Below are 24367 nucleotides of genomic sequence, written 5' to 3' on the forward strand. Positions count from 1 at the left end.
CCTCTGTGAGTGGCAGTATGGTGGGCTCACACCTGTCCTGTCACCATGGGAGGTGGGAGTCAAAGCATTTTAGGGCAGGCCGGGATGGCGGCCACACCAGCTCCACTGCCTGTTTCTCTCTGGCGTTACTCTTTCGCCTGGCCAGGGGCACAAAGCCTTGGGATCACTCAAGAGAGGGGCTGTCCCCAATTGCCCCCAAAGGAAGATTCCTCCTTTGCTCCCCAATGTCCTCCCGGGCAGTGAGGAGGGAGCAGCTGGCTGCGGCTGCACTGCCTCCTGCCCTCACCTGTGTGATCCCACCTGCGTCCCAAAGCTCCAGGTGTGTGCCTGGGACTCCGCTCTGCTTTCTCTTGGTGAACGCGAATCAGTTATGTTTCTTCTAGATTAGTTGTGTCACCTTTGCAAAGAGTTAGAAAAGGGAAGGAGGTGGAAACTGGTGTATAGCCACCAGGTTTCCAAATCTTCAAAAACCAGAGTTTTTTGAAGTGTTAAAGCTATCTTGATTTTTACAGTTAGAAGAGGAAAAAAAAGTAAGGGATCATTAGAAGACATTTATACCACACGATTGAATGTGTGATTTAGTCAAAAGCAGGCAATTCATGAGCTGAGCCCTTTCACTTAATAAGACTATTCTCAAAAGGCTGTTAAACTGTTCTTGGCTGTGTAAGTTAGAGGTTTGATGTCGTGGACTGGCCTTGCCTTGGCTCCCAGCTCTTCTGGTTTTCACTACCACTTGAGACTTTGTCCGGTTGTCACACCACCACCTCCTACATCGCTAATAATATTGATGCTACTGATAATAAGCATACACATCTTCACTTGGTGGCCACTTACTCTCTCCAGGCGTTATGTATTCGTTGTAGTCCTCATGCAGTCCTCTGAGGGTGGGACTATATTACCCATTTTACAGATGTCTAAACCGAGACACATAGGGTGGAAGTAGCTTGTCCCAGGAGACTCTCACAGCTTGCAAGCGGCAGAGGCAGAATTCAGACCCAGGTTCGTGTCCTTATGCCCCACGTGGTGTTAAGTGGGACATATGGGTTCTGCATACTGATGGCAGCAGGAGTGCCAAGGAAGGGCATAGACTTTGGGGCCAGACACCTGAGGTTCCATATAGCTCCACCACACCCTGGCTGGTAAACCTGGGCAGGTTACCTCTCTCACTGGGGCCTCTATTTTCTCATCTGTAAAATGGGATTATAACGTTGCCTTTCCTGCTGGGATGTCTTGAAGACTGCCCGGGATACGTTAAGAACTCTACAAATGTTCGTCATTATTATGGTAGCTCCACACACAGCTTCCATTGACTTCCTTCTCTTATTGTGTGCCTTGACTTCACCATCTCTCCTCTAAGTATACTTTCTTATGCTCTTTTGGGGAAAAAAGGGAGCAAATGGACATAGATGTCCCAGGGCACAGTTTCATGTGTTAGAGTCTTGTGACCTTTTGTTGGTTCCATATCTAGCCATGAGAAAATGGAATAAATGGGATCTTTCCATAGCCTTTGTCATCTGAGATCCTTGGAGCAGTCTCTCTGCCCAGTCTGAAGGAGCTGCTTTTCCAAGAAGCCTTGTGGAGTGGCAATTCAAGATCGTTCACAGAGTCTGCTCAGAGCTAACTGTCTGTGTTCTCCGGGCTCACCCATTTGGACTGTATCTCTCAACCTGGTGGACAGAGCCCTGGGTTGGGGGCAGTGATGGCTTAATGTTCTTCTGTTAACTTAGGGATATAAGCATTTGAGAAGGTAAGTGTCTTGACAGCAGGACTCTGTAAGTCATTTTATGTGCTCCCAAGCAGTAGAAAAAACTGAAGGCAGGTTATAAAGTAGCATATTTTCATCAATGACTCCTTCTCAATGCAACATAGATCTTATCCATTGGGTACCCCAGATACCACTGGTGCAAAAAATTAAAACAGAGCAAACCTCTGTTGTTTCCAGAGTTAACTGGGTGCTTGCTATACTTAACACAAAATTTCATTCATTTAAGGTCACTCACAGCAGGTGCACCCATTGGCTCTAATTTAGAGGAAGGTGGCCTCTGAGCTTTATTACTTGCTTAAATTTTAAAACAAATCCTCAGTGATGTTCATCCACATAATCTCCTTTTAGTCAGCCATGGCAAAATATGACTTCTGCACATGTTCACATCCCCAGTTTATAGGAAATTGTTAGAGAAAGAACGCTGTTGTCATAATATGTTTTCATTCGGAGGTAAAGCAATAGCCAGAAGAGAACAAAAATGACAAAATTACAGCATTTTCAGTCTTCTAACTTTAATCATTTGAAGGTAGAATTGTCTGTCAAATACTGCTGTGGACATTGCTATTTCTCGCCTGCCAAATTTCATCAGTTAACAACCGTCTCATGAACGCATTTATGCATCTGATTTTTAGCAAGTAAATATACCATACTTTCGGAAGAAGAAAACCTACGGAAAATAAGCTTCTTTGACAATCTTTGAAGCTTTGAGTACCGACTGTGTGAAAAACCATTTTGCTTTGTGTACACAACTTGACATTTCGGTTTTGTTTAGTGCTGCTTGCAATTAAGCAAAGGGGAAGAAGAGAAGAGAAAGGACATTCTAATTTATTTTGAAACAGAAGGAATCGCCATATTCGCAGATAGGGTAGCTGTGTCCATGTTAGTAATTCTTTGTCATTGTCTCCTCACAGAACTTTTGAAGTGGGCATCCCAGCATGGGGGATGCTTCTGTACAAAACACATCTGTTCCAGACAGGAGCGAGTCTTGCTCAGATGCCATTGGCCAGCGAGGGTGACAGTACACTTGGTTTGGGTGAAAGAAAAGGAATCTTTGACCAGAACAGTATAAGTAGGCTTATGACAAACACAAACATTAGTGGGTACTGACAGAATCCACACTGTAGAATACACATCCATCTGTATGTGGATTTGCGTGAACATGCAGACACCAAACTACAAGTAATATACTACATATTTTCTCCCACCCTGTCTCACCAAAAGCTAAGAAATCCCTTAACTAACTGTGGCTCTGCAGATGGTCTCTGCTTGCTTTTCTCCATAGCTTTCTTTTTCATGATCTTGTTCTGCATTTCATGCCATACGCCATGGTGGTCATCCTCAGAATGGCCATTTCCTGGAGTAGGGTCTTTATTCTCATGGAAGAAAGTTCTGCTTGCAATTACTCCAAAGTCCCACTTGAAGCCTTTCTTAATTTGAAGAACTGACTGCTCTGACTTTACTGCTGAACAGGTCTAGGTGGTATTGGAAATGGAGGTCATTGGGCAGGGTCATCTCTTCCCATACACATTGTCTAAAATACCAGTTGCCTGCTATTTTACATCAGTTTCTCCTTCTGCTCTTAAAGCAACCGTGACAGAGGTTGTAGGGTTGCTTCTGTTTTAGGAGGGAGGAGAATGACTTCCAGATCTACGACTGCCTCAACACTGGAAGTCAACTCTACAAATCTCATTGGCTCTCTGTTGCTATCTACACCGCGGGATCAGAGATCCGTACATTTGGGCAGCCTCCTGCTGTCTGATAGTTGACCCACTCATGCCCACAGAACGTGAGCCCCTCAAACATGTTTATCAGCTTCTTTACTTGGTACTTCTTGAAGAGTAGAGGAATGGAATTCCTAACAGAGCCTAATTCCTAACAGAACTTAATGTGTGGTTTAGACAAAGGCAAGTTATGGCCACAGGGGACGTAAAAATTAGAACTGTTGAATTGTCCCTCTTTGCGTGTCTTGTATGGGTGGTGGTATTGAAGTTCTTTTCCACTCTATTTCCCCATGACCTCTGTCTGACTCATTTGCCCACCAATTCAACACACCACATACGTGCTGTAGTCAGTCCTGGGCTCTGTTCGTACTGCATTAATTTTAAATGCTTTATTCTTGCAGATTAATCCTTATCTTCAAAAATGCGTTTTTGCTCCATTAACCTATTCTTGATCTGGTATGTGTGCTTCAGGTATGCGTATCTGGAAAGCTTAATGTAAGTCAGGGTATCAGAAAATCCAGTGATAACGGGGCAGCAAGAATAAAGGAAATATACACTATCTATGTTTTTCTTCCTCTTCACTTTCTGCATGAGTTTCCAGTAAATCTGCATTTGACACAAAACAGTAAATTTTCTGCAGAATGAGGTTTTTGCAACCTTAGCCTAGAGATAAAAACACTGAATACTAGGACAGTTAGAAGGATTGGGAGGGGGCACCAGGCAGGACCAAGGCAGAGCTGGCAAGCCAAACAAACTTTCAGCCATAATATTTAGTTGGGAAATCATTGTGTAGAATATTGATTTTGGTTCTCTAAATTAATTTAGCTTATAAATCATTAATGTCTGGGTTTGATAAACTCTGTAACAATGTTACCATTTTTACAAAGCCTGATGCTTAATTTCATGTTCTGGGCCCTGAGATGTATATTATTTTACCTTGAATGTACATCTCAAATTAAAATGAAAAGTTTTTAACACTGTTTTATAAAACATTTCCATAAAGAAGATAACATCATAAATTATCAAGGAATCAAGTTGCCCAATTAATTCCAACAGGATTAATAAAATATGTGGTAGCATTTTAATAATATGAATAATAGCAACAACAACCACAGCAATAATAATAAACATTATTGACTAACAATAGCTAAAATGTAAAAGCATTAATAGCTAAAATGTAAAAGCATTTGGTATATTCTAGTTACTTATCGAAGCATTTTATGGGGATTGTTTAGTTTACTCCCCACCACTACACTACAAGACATTTTAATCATCATCTCTAGTTTCCAGGTGAGAATGTGAAGTTTCGAGAGGTTAAGTAACTTGTGTGAGATTGCCCAGCAACCACTATGTTACCCCACTTCTCAGTAGCATGAAAAGATTTCTGGACCACTGAGTTAATTGAGACGTTAGACCTGTCTGCTCCTCTCCAACTGCAGATCGTTTCTGAGACAAACCTGTTCGGATCAATGACTTCCAATGGTTTTCTTCCAACTCCTGTGTCCTAGGATTCCATCAAGTCCTGTGTTCTTCAGTTTGCCTCGTATGCTATAGGGTATAGATGTGGCTATCATAGGGAAGTATTAGATACTACTTACTTCCTCCACCTTCAGCCCCTTCCAATTAGCAAATTTAATTTGCTAGTTAAATATTTCAAGGCACAGAAAGAAAAGATATGTTAGGATTCGGGAGACTGTGTTAAAGCAATGTTCAAATACTATTCCACTGACTACCAATGTCTATATTTGAAAGGTGAGGTCAAATTTAGAGGTCTGGAATAGATTTGTATACCTGTTGCTTTTAAGTCATGACGCAATTAGGACTCATCAAAAAGTCGAATGCAATAGTCCCCCTTCATGGATTTATTCCACCTGCTTGAGTTAGTTGAAGGAATCAGATGAAGTCATATATTTAGAATAGCACGCTGCCTGGCATGCAAGGAGGGCTCAACAAATGCTAGCTGCTATCATCATCATTATTATTGTTCTGTCTTTCTCGGATGTGTAAAGCATCTTTGCTTAAAATCTACATTGGGCCCCCCCACATTACATTGAGTAGAAAAATCATGGATGAGAATAAAGTCTATGATGGAAAAGTCAACACGTATTTGCACCATCTGTGTTTTTTTATGTTATTGCTACTATGTCCCCTTATATTTGAGATGTCCCTGTGGACTCTCCAGAATCATCCACTTGCCCATCTGCTCTCCCCAAAATTCAGCACATCCCCCTGGAGTCAGGAGGACATTGCAGGGGAGCTGCAAATAGGCAAACTGCAGGTCACATTGATTAGGAGCAAAACCTAGGAGAGGAGCCTGGTGGGGTGTCAGGCAACATGTCCAGGTTTTAATCTGAGTGGTGAGGAGTGCTTGAATCTGTGATTAACGTGCAGGGTGTCAGTGAAGGGAAGCATAATTTTCAATTTTGTATCTTCAGACTTATAGATGGTAAAATCCAATGCAAAAAAAAATCAAGCCCTAAAATAAAAGTTAGTATGGACAGTATGGTAGAGCATGACAAATAAAGAAAATTCTGAGGGGATTAGTTTCCTTGATAGTTGTTGCTTGTCTCTGGATATTCTGTACTCACAGCCCAGCTCAGACAGGAAGTTTGTGGCTATCTGATGTCTCTGGCATCGGATGTTGCTGGAGAAGTACTGGCTGATCTGTTTCCAGAGCTTTGCGTTGGCTTCCATCACGGATATGGTCCCTTGGGGGACTGGGCAGCTTGGTACTCCATGACAAAGCCTAGATAACCTCCCAGGGCAAGTCCAGCCAGTGGCCATTCCAAAGAGCAAACGGCTGCACCAGAATCCCCAAGCCTTATTGTCTGCAAGACAATAGAATCCAGGAAATAGAGTGGTCTAGCTGGCTCAAGAGTGGGAAGACTGTGTGTTCCCTCTGAGCGCTGCCCTTTCAAAATATTTCCTGCCAGTCTGACGGCCTGCCGTTCGGGTCTGCCAGCCCATTGTGATGTTGTGACTCCAGGGAAGCAGTGACCGCAGGCACTGACCCAGAGTGGCTTCCTCCAACTTGCAGGCACGCCAACTTTGCGTTTTCTCCCAGACACACAGGTGTAATGCCATTGATCAGACACAATGACCCTGTTCTTCTGTGTGCCTTGGCCTCATCGATGCAAGAGAACACTGGCGTGCTCCAAGAGAATGAGAACTAGCTGGAGTTATGCAAATTATTTCCAGCAAATGCAGCACACTGGAAAAAACACAAGTTATTGTTAATCTAGGACGATGGCTGAGGAGAACCGTGAAAGCAGCCCAGATGGTGAGAGCTGATGCGGGAGCAGGGGGATAAATCACATGTTACCACTGTGATTAGGGCAGAGATGGGTTTAATGGAGGAAATCACAACGTTATCACAACAACCAGGTACCACACAAAATAAGGATGAATGTCCTGCAAACAATATGAGCGCAGACGGAACTCACCAAAGAGGGAAACGCCAGCAAAGGGAAGAAAGGGACATTAGTAGAAAGGTGGCATTTCAGTCTTACAGTTTTCCATTTCTTAGCTACCCTAATGATCCTAATTATCCATTTATTACGTTTATTTACTGTGTATAAAAGTTATGTGTTCAATTGTCTGAAGTTGTAGCTAAATCTCATTATCAGTGTAGTTCTTGAAATCTGTAAAATGCCAACCATCTCCTTTTATTATATGTCAACATTTATTAAACATTTAGTCACACATAACCTGTGTTCTAAAAGTATGGTCCTCGGACAAACATCATTTAAGAGCTTTTCAGAAATTCAAGTTCTCAGACCTGACTCCTCCAGATTTACTGAATCAGAATCTTTGTTTTAGCATGGTCTCCAGTGGATAAACAAGCACACTAAAATTTGAGGAACACTGATATATAATATGAACACCCTAGGGAACTTATGTTGTAAACACAAGGTCTTGATTATTAGTTTGGGTCAGCCAGAAGAACAACAACAAAAAAAATGCATAAATTAATGCATAAAGTAGCTGAATCAATTCCTTAATATCACATTTATTTACGTTTCCATAGCTATTTGGAAAATGATTAGAGAGATCTTTTAAACATGTTTGGAGTGAAATATTTGTGTAACTTAGGAGATGTGGAAGTGAGTGAAATATTAAAGGGATGATCCCAAAGTTAATGGACATGGTGAATCTGGTTGAAGAGAAAACACACGAGATCTGGCACTGGGCATGTTGATGTGTAATTCACCCACGGCTGTCAGGGAAGGGTTTATCCTTTTCTTAAAGGCCTTCAAAGAGGATGGTTCCATGGCTCCTCCATCATCTGCTTGTGGCAGGCGTGTTGCATGCTACATAAATTGCTTGTGATAAAGTTTGAGCCCCTTTTCTCTTGCTCATTCATTGGTGGAGATGGGAGCCACCCTTCTCTCATCACTGAGGATGTGGAAATACCCTATGGATGTGGTAGAATTCATGCTCTGGCTCCCAGTTTCTTAGTTCCTGAAACCGTCTTGCAAGAGTTTCATTTTCAATGCCTCCTTAGACCTGGATTTCCAGGTGGCGTCTAAGTAATTGAGTTCCAGACTACATTTCATGCAACAGTTGCATTGGATCCCAGGATAATAAGGAGAACACCACATCTTCTATTTAACTATTGCAATATTTTGTCTGCTTCTCTCTAAAAATACCCTCAAATCAAGAAACAAATGAAAAGCCATAGCAAACAACACCAACTCTCCCCCCTCGCACTCCCCGAAAGCCAGCCTGTCGTTTTTGTTTCTTGACCACCTTATGGAATGCAGATAAATAATCCGATCTTAGGACTTCCATTTTTGGTCATATACTATTTTTTTTCTTTTATATGTAGGCTTTTGAACTTGATTTTATACTATAGATAACTTGTATGCTTGTAAATGTCCCATCTGTGGGATCCCATGAGCTCCATGTTATGGAGAAGATCAGGACTTAACGTTTTGAAAATCTCGACCATTTATTTTGGGAAGGAGTACTAGATCAAGTTTACCTGCATTAAATGGACATTGCTTCCCCCTGGAGACAATAAATCTATTTGTATGCTGACAAATATGCCCTGATGTATGGGATGTTGATAATGCTTCTAAGCCTACATAAGCTAACAAAGAATTGCCTTTCTAGGGCCAATGACAACAGAATTTCTCTGTGCCATTTAATAATTCAGGACAGCATCACAACATAGGTTAACTAGCTTCCCAGAATGACACCAAGCATTTCACGTGCCTCATGGAGAGTCATGGCCACCACCAGGTCCTGCAATTAGATCCTCTCCTTTGTCTTAAAATTTTAGCCTCAGAGGGAATATTTGAGTCCCACCATTAACCTGTTGATCAGATAAAGAACCTACATAGTTTTAGGGGAACTTTTTAGGGTTTCCTGTGTTTTTTAGAGTTACATTGAGTAGGTGGAAATTCTTTCTTAATTATGCATGGTGGGTGGCTGATTAAGGAGATATTTTTTTCCTCAATGAGCCCAATGCTTCCAAAAGGGCAAAGAGTTACTTCACGGCATTTTGCTCCAATATTTTGTCTGAGTCAACCTACCTTGTAGAAGAAAAGGGAAAGCCAAATCAGCAGAAATAGCAAGGCTTCAATAATGCAAGCCCATTTTTTAACTCCATTTAAGAGCTAAGGTGCAATGAACACTTGTAGTGTGACAGTCCTGGGTTAAGTGTTTTGGATGCAATTTTCCTTCATTCCTCATGGCAACCCTCTACTATTATACCTTATCATCCCTGATGCAGAGGCAAAGAACCCCACTGAGCAAGCCGGGGACCCAGGATTCAAACCAGGTCTGCTTCTCTCAGGACTCAGAAGCCAGAGCTTGAGCGCTTAGTTCAATGCAATAGCCCCTCTCTCATGCAAGACCTAAAATTCTGCCTGTGCATTGAAACCCTTCTCTCTCCTGCATAGCATATCCCCGCCCTGACTCTAAATATTGGATTAACACTTGTTTGTGGGGGGAATAAATGGAATGAATGAGCTCTCTAGAATTTAGGCTTCCTCTGCAACCCACATTCACACCTGAAGGAGGAAGGAGCCAGATTTTCACATTTCGAAGTTTTCTTCTTTGGAATTACAACAGTCTGGTCAGGAAGTCCTCATTTTTTGGTAAGCTCGCTCTTGTTGTCTCCAGTGAAATAACAAAATGCTCTTGAAATGGCTTATTCCCTGTATTTGTTTCATTCAGGGAACAATGTGAGAAAGCTTTGGAAATAGAACATTTCATTTATAAGCTATCCTGCAGCCCACCATCGGTAATTCAAAACTCTCCTCCTATATAAATTGGTATCATTATACCTTGAGAACCTTACTGAAGAATAATATTTGCAGACCTCTGACTTGCAATGTATTGCTCTGAAAGCAAGAATAACACGACAGCATTTGTTTCCACAGGAGGTTTCTCTTCAGAATTTTTAGGAGAGAAATATGTTAGACCTTTATAGGATCAATCTTATGAAAAATTAAATGGTTAATGGGCTTTGGGCTTTACAAATGAGATTCTGGCATAAAACCTAAACTGTGTGGGATCTAGAGTGTGTCTTTTGGGAAAAAAAGAACTAAAAGGAAATCATAAATCTGACAGTTTTTCCACAGGTTGAGCCAAAATCTCCACCATTTGTACATGCACGGTAGCCTCAGCTAGATTCTCTTGTATTAATCCCAACCCAGTCCTATATGGTGCTTTTGATGAAATGATAAGTAAAGTTATCCCTTGAGGCAACGAATAAGAAAAATTGATGGAGAGAAAGTAAATTTCTTATCATGGTCATCTGAAATATTGGAATTTGGAGGAACTATCAAGGGAGGAGTGTTAAGATGGAAAAGGATGCAATATATATTTTAATAGCAGGAATCTGTATGATCAGCGCAGCTGCAGGTTTATCTGGAGAGGAGAGTAACCTGGAGGGGAAACTGTAAATAGATGTAACCGGCTTGAACAGAGGAAACGAGGCATCAGGAGGCTTTAGGAGAAGGCGTGGCCTGATGCTCTGCCGTGCCCCAGCCTTTAGCGCGAAGCTCGTGTTCAGTTGGTGCTTCGTAAACACATTATTGAATGCACGGATGAGGAAGTCTAGGGGTCAGCATTGTATTTGAAAGGCATGTCTTACAAATTAGTAGACTATTATTTTTTTAGCAGTTGTAGGTTTACAGAAAGTAAAAGTAGAAAGTACAGAGGGTTTTCATATATTCCCTTTCTTCTGCACACAATTTCCCCTGTGGTATTTTGTATTAATGTGGTACATTTGTTGCAATTGATGAGCCAATATGGATACGTTATTACCAACAAAAATCCATAGTTTTCCTGAGGGCTATTTGAATTGTACATTCTATGGGTTTGGACAAATGTATAGTGACATGTATCCACCATTACAGTGTCATACACAATACTTACCCTGTCCTAAAAATCCTCTGCGCTCTGCCTATTCATCTCTGCCTCCCTCCAAGCCTGTGGCAACTACTGATTCTTTTACGGTCTCCATAGTTTTGCCTTTTCCAAAATGTCATAGAGTTGGAATCATGCAGCAGGTAGCCTTTTCAGATTGGCTTCTTGCACTTAGTAATATGCATTTAAATTTCCTCAATGTCTTTCCATGGCTTGATAGCTCGTTTCTTTTTAGTGCTGAATAATATTCCATTGTCTGGATGTACCACAGTTTATTTATCCATTCACCTACTGAGGGACATCTCAGTTGCTTCCAAGGTTTGGGCAATGATGAATAAAGCTGCTATAAACATCCGTGTGCAGGTTTTTTGTGTCCATAGAAGTTATCGTGGAAACCACATTTTTTCAAAAGGCACTTCTTCACAGGATTATTATTATTTTCTTCATGCTAGGATACTTCTAAATATATGAAAGGTGAATTTCATTTGAAATGGAGGTGCATAGTCGCGTGTGCTTTTGCAAAATACTAATTACAACACAAAGAAGTAAAACTCTCAATACTCTACTCTCGGCCCAGTCTGTATTATTTTATTTAGAAATTGTCATATGAGCCAAAAGGGGCATTTTTCCTTCATAGTATAAGCGGGGGTTATATCACCTTATCACTTCTTCCTAAGTCTACTCATTAAACTACTTACCATTTTCAAAGGGATAAGTCTTAAATGAGTGTCAGAGCCGAATAACCCCAAGCCCAAGTGCACAGGTGGTTTGCCTAGCTGGACCAATAACACCATAATAAATGTCTGCCTGATAATGATTTATCGTAGGAGACAAACTGCTGAAATGGCCCTCGTGCATCTTATTCCTTGGTTCTGAGTATGACATTCATGTATATAATGTGGCTTCTAGGAATGTTTATTATTTGAGTTAAAAAATTGAGAAAGATTGAACGTACTCTAGCCTGTGGCATTTGCAATCAAATAGCAAAAATATGTCTTGTAACAAACGACTTGTGTCTTGCTTTTGCATCAGAAATCATCTCTGCCACCTCTGTGGAGAGTTGACTCTGCAGTCCTTCTCTCCCTTTTCTGGGCCAAGTCGGTGAGGGTGCACCTGCAGGGCAGAGGGCCTGTCTCCACTGGGGCGTGACCTACCTGCTGGAGAGCATGTACCCGTATTCAGATGTTATTTCTGCTGCAAGTGATACCTGGCATCCTTGTAGAATTCCAGTTGATGCAAAATTCAGTTCCCATGTCGAGACTAATGATGCCACACCCACACCCAGAGGATGTGAAAAGGTTTGTTGGCCACATAATGAGGCTCGCTGGGGAGAACAGGGTAGCTTCTAAGCTGGTGTGGAAGAAGCTTAAGAGAGATGGACAAGGAGACTGATTCAGCTTTCATGGTAGGTAGGAGTTGGGGATTTGGTTGAGGATTCCTGCATGCCGGCAGGAGCTTGCCTAGTTTGAATCTCCCATAGGCACTGGAGGAGAGAGCACCCAGGCTTTCTTATCAGCTTGTGGGGCACATGTGGAAGAGGGAAAGGTGAGGCCTAAAATCTCTTAGCAATGAAACATCAAAACATGGAGTCACACCTGTTAATACTCTCAAGTATAACTGCGTGCATTAACTTAGTAAATTAAACTAGCAGTATTTCGAGTACATAGATCTCTGTGGAAATTATAAATTGTATACCTCTGGTTTGACTATCATTTTCTTCTGATTTGAGAACTGGTGATAGCTTCCTAATCAGAGTCCGTGTTTCAGCCATTTCTCCAATCTTCCACTAGCTTCTATTTTTTTTTCTCATGGAAAATTTTAAGCATAAGCAGAAATAGACAGAAAAGTACAGTAAACTCCCATATGCCTTTGATCCACCTTTAATGGTTACGAACTCATGCCTAACCTTGTTTAATCTTTACCCCACACACACTTCCGTTTTTCGTGTATTAATTTGAAGAAAACAGCAGCCATCGTATTGTTTCATCCGTGGGTATTTCAGTAGGTGTCTCTAATTTTTTTTCCCTTAATGTCTTTTTTTACTCCTCTGATTCTCATTGAGTCTGTCCACTTAACTACACAGGGTTTGAGAGTCTGGGTTTTGGAATCAAATTTAACTCTTACTTTCTGGCTCTCCCACTTGCTGTGTGGCCTTGAGTTGGTTGCTGATCTTTTCAGACCATTGTTGCTCCCATCTGTAAAATGGAGCCAGTGCTATTTACCCATAGGTTTTAGTGTAGTGTAAACAAGAGAACGTGTAATAAAGTCCTTTGCACATAGAGAGGGCTCAGCAGATGGTAGCGGTTATTCTTATGTTGATATTGTTATTATTTTGAAGTGTTGTTTTTTTTGGGGGTAGTAATCAATGATAGTTTTGGGGAAGGAAGGTGAGGACAAGAAAAGGAAAGTATGAGGACTATTGATACTCAAGATGGACAGTTTTAGACTTGGGTATCTACTGTAAGTGTTAAAAGAGGACGTTCATCATAAAATATTTGTAGACATATTTGTTCATGGAAGAGGAACATTGATGGTTTGTTTTTTTTCCATTCAAGAAGTAAAAATAGTCGACTTCATAACCTTAAGACTATGGCCAGCTGGTGACTGCAACAATTTGGCTCCTCTCTTTTGACACCTTCCTCCAAGTGGCTCATAATCCATGAGCCTGATGCTTCTAGAGTAGTTTATCAGATCTCTCTACAGAATCACTCCATGATGCCTAGAGTTTCAAGTGATGCTTATAGGTGACACTTAATTCAGTGACTGAATCTTCTTGTCTTCGCCAAGAACCCTGCCACAGTTAGTCCTCCTGATTACGTTGCATCTCCTGTTGGGATCAGCATGGGAGAGCTCCAGTGTACCAGAGCATCTCGTTCCCACCTTGAGAAATTAACGGACAAGTTGATGAGGGCAAATAATCTCCCTTTCTTTTGTAAAGATTGAACTGTTTTAAAATTGAGTATTTTCTCTCCTTCAGGGCAGATCTTGAATGTTCTAGATGAGTTGAGACTGGCTAATAACACCCTCATCTACTTCTCATCGGACCAAGGAGCACATGTGGAGGAAGTGACCACCAAAGGAGAAGTCCATGGAGGGAGCAACGGAATCTACAAAGGTGAGAAATGCTGATGTTGATAAGCTCTGTCCTCCTGGCTCACCTGGGTCACCTTCTCCTAGATCTTAGAGCTTTGGCATTGTCCCTCTGCCTCTTGTAATATACAGAGCTTCATTGTGCCACAGGCACTGAACAGTCAGATGGCCACAGTGGCCGTTTCTCGTATGGTCCCCAAAGAAATTCAAAGCACACATTCTATGTCAAGACATTAGAATGAGGGTGTTTTCACCCAAAGGTAAATACAGCCCCATATTGTATAGCTGATTAAAACAAGAACCCCTCTGTCACCTGTGTGTTAGTTTTCTATTGCTGCTGTAACAAATTAACACAAACTTCCTGGCTTAAAGCAGCACCAATTTATGAACTTACAGTTCTGGAGGTCAGAAATCTGAAATGGGTCTATTGGTCTAAAATCAAGGTGACAGCTGGACTGCATTCCTTCTGGAGGTTCTGGGAGAAAATCTGTTTCGTTGCCTTTTCCAGCTTCTAGAAGCCACCCACATTCCTTGGCTCATGACCTCTTCTTCCATCTTTACATATTTTTTTTTTTGAGGAAGATTGGTCCTGAGCTAAGGTATGTTGCCAATCTTCCTCCTTTTTCCCTTTGTTCTCCCCAAGGCCCCAGTAGATACTTGTATGTCATAGTTGTACATCCTTCTAGTTGCTCTATGTGGGATGCCACCTCAGCATGGCTTGATGAGTGGGGCATCGGTCTGTGCCCGGGATCTGAACTGGCAAACCCCGGGCCGCAAAAGTGGAGTGCACAAACTTAACTGCTATGCCGCCCTTCTTTCATCTTTAAAGCCAACAATGCAGTGTCTTCAAACCTCCCTCTCTCTCTGACCTCTGCTTCCATAATCCCATCTCCTTCACTTACTCTGACTCTCTTGCCTTGGATTTTAAGAACCATTGTGATTATATTGGACTCACTCGGATAATCCCAATTTTCCCAATTCAAGACTCTTAACTTAATCACATCTGCAAAGGCCCTTTTGCCATGGAAGGTAAGAGTTTCTGGGGGATGAGGATGTGGACATCTTTGAGAGGCCATTATTCTTCCTACCTCAACCTGCAATAGCATTTTGAGCTGATACTTCATTCTTGATGCAGCATCAGCTAAGCCACCACCGTGGTGGATCAGGCATCACGCTAGTCGTTGAAGATCTTACATAAGACCCAGCTACTGAGCCCAAGTTGCTTATACAGTGTACACTCTGCAAATGCTAGACATACATATCTAATTATAATAAAATGTGGCCTGTTTCACAAAGACTTAGATGAGATGCCTAAAATGGCATATCAATACTAAGGGTTAATACACCTACCTGAATCTGCAGTGAGTGTGAGTTGAACGTGCCACAGGAAAGGATGAGTAGAAATGACCATGCAAAGAAGTGAAGTGTGGTGTCCCAGACAGTGGGGGGCACCTGAATAAGACAGGAAGATGCACAAGACATAGAAAAGCACGTGACCATCAAATTTTGCTGGCTTAAAGCGATAAAGTGCTTTCACACTCTTTCATTATTTATTCTCTCGTATGGATGTTTCAGAGATTCCCAGGGACTCTGGAAATCAGAGTTTACCTCCAAAGATATGAAAGGATAATATATGGAATGCTTTCATCTATTAATTGGTTTAGCAATGTTGATTGAGCTGTGTATCTGGTGCTGGGACAGAGGCAAAAATAAATGCAAAATATAGTCTCTGCCCTGAAGGAAGATTAGCTGGTGGTTAATTGGGTGGGTGGGTGGTGGTGAGAAGCCTAGGGAGCCCCATGCGGTTTAATAGGGCATCAACATTTGTTTGTACAAGATCCTAGTAGTGCACACAGCAAGGAGGGCCTCACTCAGCTGAGGGGGCCCAAGAAATGTTTCCAAAGGAAGCAAGGCTGGGAAGGAGTTAGGCACAGTGTGTGCTCAGTCTCTTGTTCTCCTTGTAGCTCTTTCCGTCCTCCCAACCACTCATCCTCTTTAGTAGTGCTGGCCATGAGGAGAAGCAGCAAATGGCTTGTTCTGCAGACTGCAAGGAGTTGAGTAATGCCGAGTCACACCATACCTGAGGCAAAGAGATGGAGAAAAGGTAGTCTGTTATCCCTCCCAGTGGTGGCATGTAGCCTATGAAACTTTATACTTCAAAAATATTATGTGCATATCTGGGATCCTATTAAATTCTAAGCACCTTGGGGCAGGGACCATTTCTTAGACCTTTGGTTGCCTGGAGTCTAGGAGGAAAGGATTCCTGTTCACTGCTGCTCTGGACAACCTAGGAGGAAAGGATTCCTGTTCACTGCTGGTCTGGACAACCTAGGAGGAAAGGATTCCTGTTCACTGCTAGTCTGGACAACCTTCATAGGATTTTCATACTGCTTCCTTCCTTTGCATCCCATTGTTATCTCACCAGTGCAGGACACAGGAATGATATTTAACGTGGGTTAAATGAATGAACTGGTATGTTTAATCTGAACAGGATTAACCCTACTAGGTTGCTACTCTTTCAGCCAGCCCTGTTCTATTTGCAGCCTTATTTTTCAGCAATAAGAAGTGAAAACTTGTATTCCTGTATATTGACTAGCTGTTTCCGTTGTATTTCCATGAGGTTATGGCCTGTGTGGAGAGAGTTGTTTTTATTTTCTTTTATAGATGACAGCGTCTCTATACATGGAGTTACAGACTGCATTTCATGCACTGGTTCACCCATTCATTCCTTCGCCCGCGGAAAGCCTGTTGGGTTCCCAAGTAGCTTAGTGGCTGCCGATGAGACACGTACATAAATCACAGTAATGGAAGTGGTTAGAAAGTAACACGTTATTTAAGAAAGTTACATCTACAACGCTAGGGAGCCTCAGTTCTGGGAGAGATGACCGGATGACCGCTGGCTGATGAATCTGAAGAAGGCTGAGGGCCAGGAGGAAGTGGCACTGGCATTTGCCTTTGATAGCTGACTCTTGGGAGACATAGGTGGTATGGGTGGGAAAGAGAGTGTCCAGGGTCCTGAATGATGGTTGGGAACCGGGGTTATCGTACAATCCTAAACGTATGGCAATAGCTGCTCCATGATTTTTTTTCAGAAACGTATTGGATGTGTTTGAAATGTTTTGTTTGACTGCTGGAAATACTACCAATGTATGACACTGTATTAATATCTCAGCCACTACTCTATTATCCCTGTGTCACATTTAGTTGAAATCAAGTTCACAGTGAAACATTGTTAAAATACAATGCACTAAAAGAAAGATGCAGTTTCCTTCAGCTGTGGGAAATGACCAAAGACCTCTAAATGTCAAGACATCTTGTTTTCTAAAGCTGTGGACACAAACATACTCCTATGGTTTATACAAACACAGAGGAATCACACTATTTAAACTCCCTGATCAAAAGAGCATTTTTTTCTGAACAATAATGATGTCTACTCTCAATCAAAACCCTTCCAAAAGATCTCTACTGTTTGAGCCAGTGATTCTACTTTATTTCCCAATCAAATCTGTTTCACTAATGAAATCTATGGGCTAGCTTGATAGAATGGCTATAATTAAATCATCTTTCCACAGAATTCAACAGGTTATTCCTTTTAATTGTAGGAACATTAGATCCCTGCTGTGGTTTGCATTTAATAAATACTAATTTAATATTATAGGGGTGGCGGAATGGTGACACCCCAAATTGTTTCTCTTACTTTTTCGTAATGAAATATGTTTGCAACGTTAGATTTAGAATAGATTAGATTTAGATATGGATTAGATTTAGATATGGATAAATTTATATTTAGATATGATAAATTGTATCTTTGTCAAAAGGCTCCAGCATAAAAAGAAATTGGGAGATAGAGGGAGGGTCCAATGTGCACTTTGAATATAACTCGAGTCAAATTTCAGCAATCTTGGCAATGTCTTTCATATAATAGTTCCTGAAATATTTACTTCTGAGAACCTTCTAAAATAAATTTCCTTCTTCTGTCCACATGTTCTGAATGATTGTGTCAATCTAATAAAACCATTTTACCAAGTCATAATCCATGTTTCCATTTAAGATCTAAGGAAGCCTTGTCTCCATTGGAGCTTCTAGTTAATTTGACAGTGTTCCCATACTGCATTATTAGGATTTTCATTGAGAGCAAGATCAATAAATAAATAACAACGACAAAAATCCCATCCCCTTTACGTTAGCCTGTGACCACTTATAGCTGTTAAATGTTAAACTCCCATCAGGGCTGTTGAATGTTGAAAATGTCCACATTGCTACTTTGGGATGCGGGAATAGGAACCCCTGCTTTAATCTAACAGAGGATTTATAATTTCCTTACAACCCTCAACTATCTCTAGGAAACTCAGGTTATGGCTCTCAGTTTGTGTAACTGCACCCTCGGCAGGGATGGGGTCCATTTAGATCAGTTGGGTGGGTGAGTCTTGAGAAGACTCTTTATTCTGCACTCTTACCTGTGTCAGGGCATCGTTGAATAGGAGATCAGGACAATCGTCCTACCAATTGCAGTTTTCTTATCAAAGGAGCAGGGGTCACCAGCTTCCCTTGATGACTAAGTCAGGGTTTTAAGCCCTGGGGCTCTCTTTGCAGAGATGGTGGGGAGGAATTTATGGAAGCTCCCTCTCAACTTGATTGCCAGCTCCTCCTCCTCTGACCTACCTCTCAAAGTTGGAGACCTCCAGGGCTCTGTCCTGGGCCCCTCCCTTCTTTATCTACACACTCACCTTTGTGATCTCATCCAAATCCATGACCTCAACTAGCATTTGAGTGCTGGTAACGCCCATGCCCAGCTCTGACCCTTCCTTGGAACCTCAAACTCCTCTGTCCAGTTGCCCACATGACGTGGGATATGGATACTCAGTGGGCACATCCTATTTAACAGATGCGTTCTAGGGATTTTACTTCCCAAGCCCACGTGTCACCCAACCTCACTAATCTCATTTAACTGCACCACTCTTCACTGAGTGACTCAACCCCCACAGCTGGAGTTCTTTGACTCCCTAAAGCCTATTTCTTTGACCTCCCCCCCCAAGCCCCATATTCCAACAGCATGTTCTATAAGCTTTATCTTCTAAGTATACCTGACTCTGAGCCACTTTTTCATGTCTGTCAATTGTGGCCTCTTCCTGGCCACCATCACCTCAAACTCATCTCCCAATGGGTTTCTTTGTGGTTTCTTTTGCTTCTTCTTTGTTGTCTGCAATTCGTTCTCCATCCAGGCACCTGGATGAACTTTAATAAACATACTCTAAATGTACTGTATGGGTTTCCTAAGGCTGCTAACAAAATACCATAAACTGGGTGCCTTAGAAACAATAGAAAGTTATTCTCTCTCTCAGTCTGGAGACCAGAAGTCTGAAATCAAAGGTTAGCAGGACCATGCTCCCCACAAAGACTCTAGCGGAGGATCCTTCCTTACCTCCCTCAGCTTCTGGTGGTTTCCAGCAATCCTTGGCATTCCTTGGCTTGTAGATGCACTAGTCCAATCTCTGCCTCCTTCTTCACATGGCTTTTCTTCCTTTCTCAAAACACTCTAGTATATTCCCAGCTGCTGAGAATAAATGTGAAGTCTGCATCCTAGCCGTACACGGTCATGTCGTGACCCAGCTCTGGTTCATTTTCTTCCTTTCTTTCTGGGTCCCCCGACACCTTAATCTTGTTTCCATCTTGGGACCTTTCCATGGGCGGGTCCTTCTGTTGGAGAGCTCATCCCCTGATCTTTGCATGGATTTGATCCTTCAATCACATGTTGCCCCTCTGAGATCTCCATGGACCACCAAATCAGAAGTTCTTCTCCCACCTCCCCACCACCGGTACTTATCATGCCACCTTATTTAACCCCTTGCACATCTGGTATTTTACCTGTTTATTAATTTATTTGCTCATAGTCTGTCTGCCCTATTATGATGTAAGTCCCGTGGGAGCAGGGATCTGGGCTGCCTTATTCGCCACTCTATCCCTGTGCCCAAAATAACCTTGTAGTTAAGTGTTCAGTAAATACTTGCTGAATGAGTAGTGAACACTTCCCAGATTTCTCTCCCTTCTGCTCCTGGTACTCGACCTGAGGATTTCCGTCCGCCCTTTTGCCTAAAATATCCTCCCTTAGCTGGGGCCAGAAAGACTTCCCTAAGATTTCCTTATAGTGGAGTTTAGAGTTTTCTGCCTCTTCCTCATAGCTGAAAATTTCCTGTAGTCTTGGGAGGGAACAGTTAAACTCCGAGTTCTGGCTTCATTTCCATTCCTCTCCCAAGTCAAGGTCACCCTGGGGGAGGCTCTCTCCCCACCTCCCTTTGGCTCTGCCTAAAGGCAAGTAATAAATGTCAATGGAATGGATAAATTAACTCCATAGAGGTGTCTGCAGAAGCATGGGAGGAGTGGAAATCTTATTTTCCCGAGTGTTCAAGAATGTAGGCTTTCTCCACGTGCAGGCAAATGCTTTCAAAATTCCCTGATGCCTGCATCTAAGACACTGCAGCTTCCTGCATTTCTCCTTTACCTTAAGTGCAAATTCCAAAAGCAAGTGATTGGCTTGAGTCCATATTGCTTCTGAGTTGCTTCTTACAGTCACTGAATTTGACATCTCTTTCTCTCATGCAATAGCACAGCTTTCAGAGACCAATTGATACTTTTGTTAGAAAAAAAAAATAACAGCAAGAAGCTCTGGTAGTTTATTAGAAAGTGGTTATGTTCAGGTTCTATCTTCAGATTTTGGCAAACGTTGTCATCAGCTTCTCAAGAGTGGACGAAGCTGCCCCATCTTTCTAGTATCTGTATTATGTATTCCAGGAGGCTTTTTCACCTTTGAAACAAGCCTACCTGTTATCTTCATTTATCAGTTCACTCATTCAGTTAAATTTGACTGACATGCATTCATGTATTGACTGTATACAGTCGGCCAGTAATGGGGCTAGCCTCTAGGGCATAAAGGCAAAGAATACAAGATCCCTGACCTCTTGTAGCTTACATTCTGTTTGTTGAGATGACTGTCAAACGAGATCATTTCAGAATAATGAACTGGTAAGGGAGCTGTTACTGGTAAATAAGGGTTAGAGGTAGTTAACCCAACCTGGGAGTGCGGACAACCTCCTGGGAGGAGCTGACCTTTTGCAGACTGATGTTTTGAAGTGTTGGCCAGGAGAGGAAAGGCGGGAAGTGTATTCTCAGCAGGAGCAAGATGCTCATGGTGGGCAAGAAAGCAGCTCAGTATTGCTAGAGATGAAAGTATAAACAAAGGGGGTCAGGTGATGCAGCTGGTGAGGTGCCCTACATCCAAGTCAATATGTTCACTAGGAATGAATATATATAATCTTGGCCATTTGGGTAGTACTTAAAACTGGAGGTGAAGAACATTGCCCAAAGCCAGTATATGGAAAGAGTACAGGAGTGGGAATACAGATAAATTGAGGAATAACTGTATATCAGTTCCCTCCTCTTTAGAATTGGAATAATAGGATTGTTATTATAGGAATGTCATAGAAGATTGTTGTAATGGTGAAAAAGTCAATATGTAAAGTGTTTTTAAGTGCACGTAGGAAGGGCAAGCTATCCCTATTACCCACTAGAGTGTAAGATCTATGATAGCAGATGTGTTATTATACCCACCTCTGTATCCCCAGAACCGAGAACAGTGCCTGACATTTTAAGAAATACTTTCTGACTGAATACATAAAAGAAAAGGATACTTGAGCTTGGGTTTGAAGGACAAATAGTTTAACTAGATGAAGAAGGGAATGGAAAAGCATGGTTGCATTGGTAAATCTGTCGGTACTGGCAATTGATTCGATATTGAGTTTGGGGGAAAGGAAGCATCAAAGATGTCTCTCATTGTTTTGGCTTGCATGATTGGGTAGGTAGAGGTTCCCTTTAAGAGTTAGGACTCATGGGCAGAGACCTAGATTGGGTTGGCATGTGGGGAGATGTATGAGATCATTTGGTATAAGAAGAGAAGAGGGTCAAGGACCAAGCCTTGAGAAACTCTAACAAAAGGTGCGATGGAAGATGATCTAACCAAGAAGATATTGAGAGTGATTGGGGAAATGAGGAGAAAATAGAAGATTCAGGGAAGAGCGTGGTCAGTAGAAATGAATGCTGCTTAAAAGTCAAGTAAGATGAGGACTCAAAGACTCCATAGTATTTGTTACACATGTGATGCTAATAAGTACATTTTCAATGGAGAGGGAGGGGCACAGGCCAGACAGATGGAAGGGTGGAGGAAGGTGAGAATTTCTCAAATACTTTTGAGAAATTTGTCTATGCAGGGATGCAGGCTATAAAAGGAGAATCTTTGTAGTGAGAAAGATTGGAATATATTTAATTCTCTTGAGTAAACTTTTATAGAGAGATCATTAAGACACAAGGGACAATTGAGAATGTCAAATTGCTGAGAAGATCTAGATTTATAAAGAACACATAGATATTTTCATTGAGGGCTGGGGTCTTACTGGAGAGGTGTGAATACATGTCACAGGTTCTATGGAATTCAGTGCTTTGGCAAGAATGTGATGGAAATGGTGTGTTATGTGATCTGAGCAGGTAGTTGGAACCAGATAGGATAAAATTAGCAAATATCTCTAAATTGAAGCGCCATTTGGAATGATGGGGACTGTCCACTTAAGCAGAGAATCAAACTACTGAATGATCACAGTGCCTTGACAGAATGATTTGATTGCATTGGTTTCATTTGGCAAATCATGACCGTGATACCACAAAGTTAAATATTACAGCATTGGGGAAGGCATATCAGAAGGCAAGGGGTTGTGGTTGGATGATAGGATGTTTGGATTACTCACTTGAGGCAGGGAAGATGGAAGTGACGTGGTCTAGTGTGGTCTGTGGGAGAGGGAAGCTGAGGGTGCATGGTGTAAAAGTGTTGGGGAAGTGAGAAGGATGTGGCCACAGTGGATAAATTGAAGTGTGCGAGAGCAAGGAGTTGAGGTATGTCATGCTCATGAACTCATTTTCCTGGATGAAATGGAAGATGAGGCTCTGTTTTGAGAGTAAGAGGATAAGCTGTTTGGTAAGAGTCTGGAGGAGAGAACTTTTGGAATGGAACCGATTAGGGAAATGAAAAATCCTAGCAAAGCTGAGGCACAAGAAGTGGTTGTAAATATGAATTTATAATCACACTCATGTGTAGGATTGTCTTTTTCCCCCGGCAATACTCTTCTTTGATTAATCCATTATTTCATTCATTCAATAAATATGTTGGACACTATCTATGTGGAAGGTATTACACTGTGGACTTAGTTGATTCAACAGTGAATTAGAGTTTATTTTCAAGTACTCTTAGTCCCATTGGAATGATAAGATGTGCATAGAATTGATTGTCGGACATCCCATAAATGAGGAACTTGAAAAATGCCAAAGAAATGGAAAACAGCAAAACGTTACCTAGAGTGGTGGTCATAGAAGGCTTAATTAAAAAGGAGGGGCATGTTATCCAAGCTGTCAAGGATTTGTACAGATGCTTTGGGGATTGGGGAAAATGCTAGCGGAGCGTACATCAAGACAACAGAACTTTCCAGAAGGCGAGATAAGACGAGCTGTTTACTGAGGCACTTAGGTGAGACTCAGATCAACCAAGGTGTGATGTTGCCAAGGTGGACCAGAGCCAGGACATGCTTAGCTTTACATTCTAGGCTATGTTTTTTAGTTTTTCATCTTGCAGAAGATTATTAAAAAGGAGTTCAATTAAGTGAAAAACTAAACTGTTAGAAGTGACAGTGACATTTCCCCCCTATACTGAAGGAGTCAATATTGTGGAGTAAGGTCAGGGTTGATGCACTCACCCTACCCCAGAATCTAAATTCACTAACTATGGCACGTGGGCCATATCCAGCCTGATGCCTGATTTTGTCGATAAAGTTTTATTGAAATACAGCCACACTCATTTGTTGGTGTCTCGTCCATGCTGCTTGTGAGCTACGACAGCAGAGCTGGGTAGTTGGGAAAGCGACCCGCAAAACCTCAAATAGTTACTATCTTGCGCTTTAGAAGGAAAGTTTGCCAATCCCTGACTCAGATGGTTTAGCGGTTTGATGTATTGCTTAAGTAGTCACTCTTAACAGTTCAAACAGTGTCAACTAGTTTTGAGGGTGTTCTTCAATTCTTTACCCCTCATTTGAATACCGACATCAGCAGACCGTTGTTCTCTATATAATAGGTTGATAGAACTTGGATAATTTGGTCCTACCTTCCATCTATCATTTGTGAGTTTTAGTCCCTGCAATGAATAAATCAAGGAGAGCGTGAAATCTAGCATCTTGGGCAAGAAAGCATTTAGTGCGAATTTCACTCGTCATATGCTTCATTGTGGTTTGCATCAGTCCAGGGAATCAGTGTTATCTGGGCAGGGAGACACCCAAGAGGAGAAAAATGACAAATGGAATATTTCATAAAACTCTATGCC

The 24367-nt window shown here is 41.8% G+C and overlaps 1 protein-coding gene across 1 annotated transcript in view; it reads left to right on the plus strand.

Annotated features, from left to right (window-relative positions):
* Nucleotides 1-24367, plus strand: part of STS (steroid sulfatase) — a 105619-nt gene that overhangs the window by 51266 nt on the left and 29986 nt on the right. The window contains exon 7 of the mRNA XM_058535391.1: nucleotides 13844-13981. Coding sequence (XP_058391374.1) covers nucleotides 13844-13981 — 138 coding nt within the window. The remainder of the gene's footprint in view (nucleotides 1-13843; nucleotides 13982-24367) is intronic.

Source organism: Diceros bicornis, chromosome X (assembly GCF_020826845.1).
Source record: "Diceros bicornis minor isolate mBicDic1 chromosome X, mDicBic1.mat.cur, whole genome shotgun sequence".
Classification (NCBI taxonomy): Eukaryota; Metazoa; Chordata; class Mammalia; order Perissodactyla; family Rhinocerotidae; genus Diceros; species Diceros bicornis.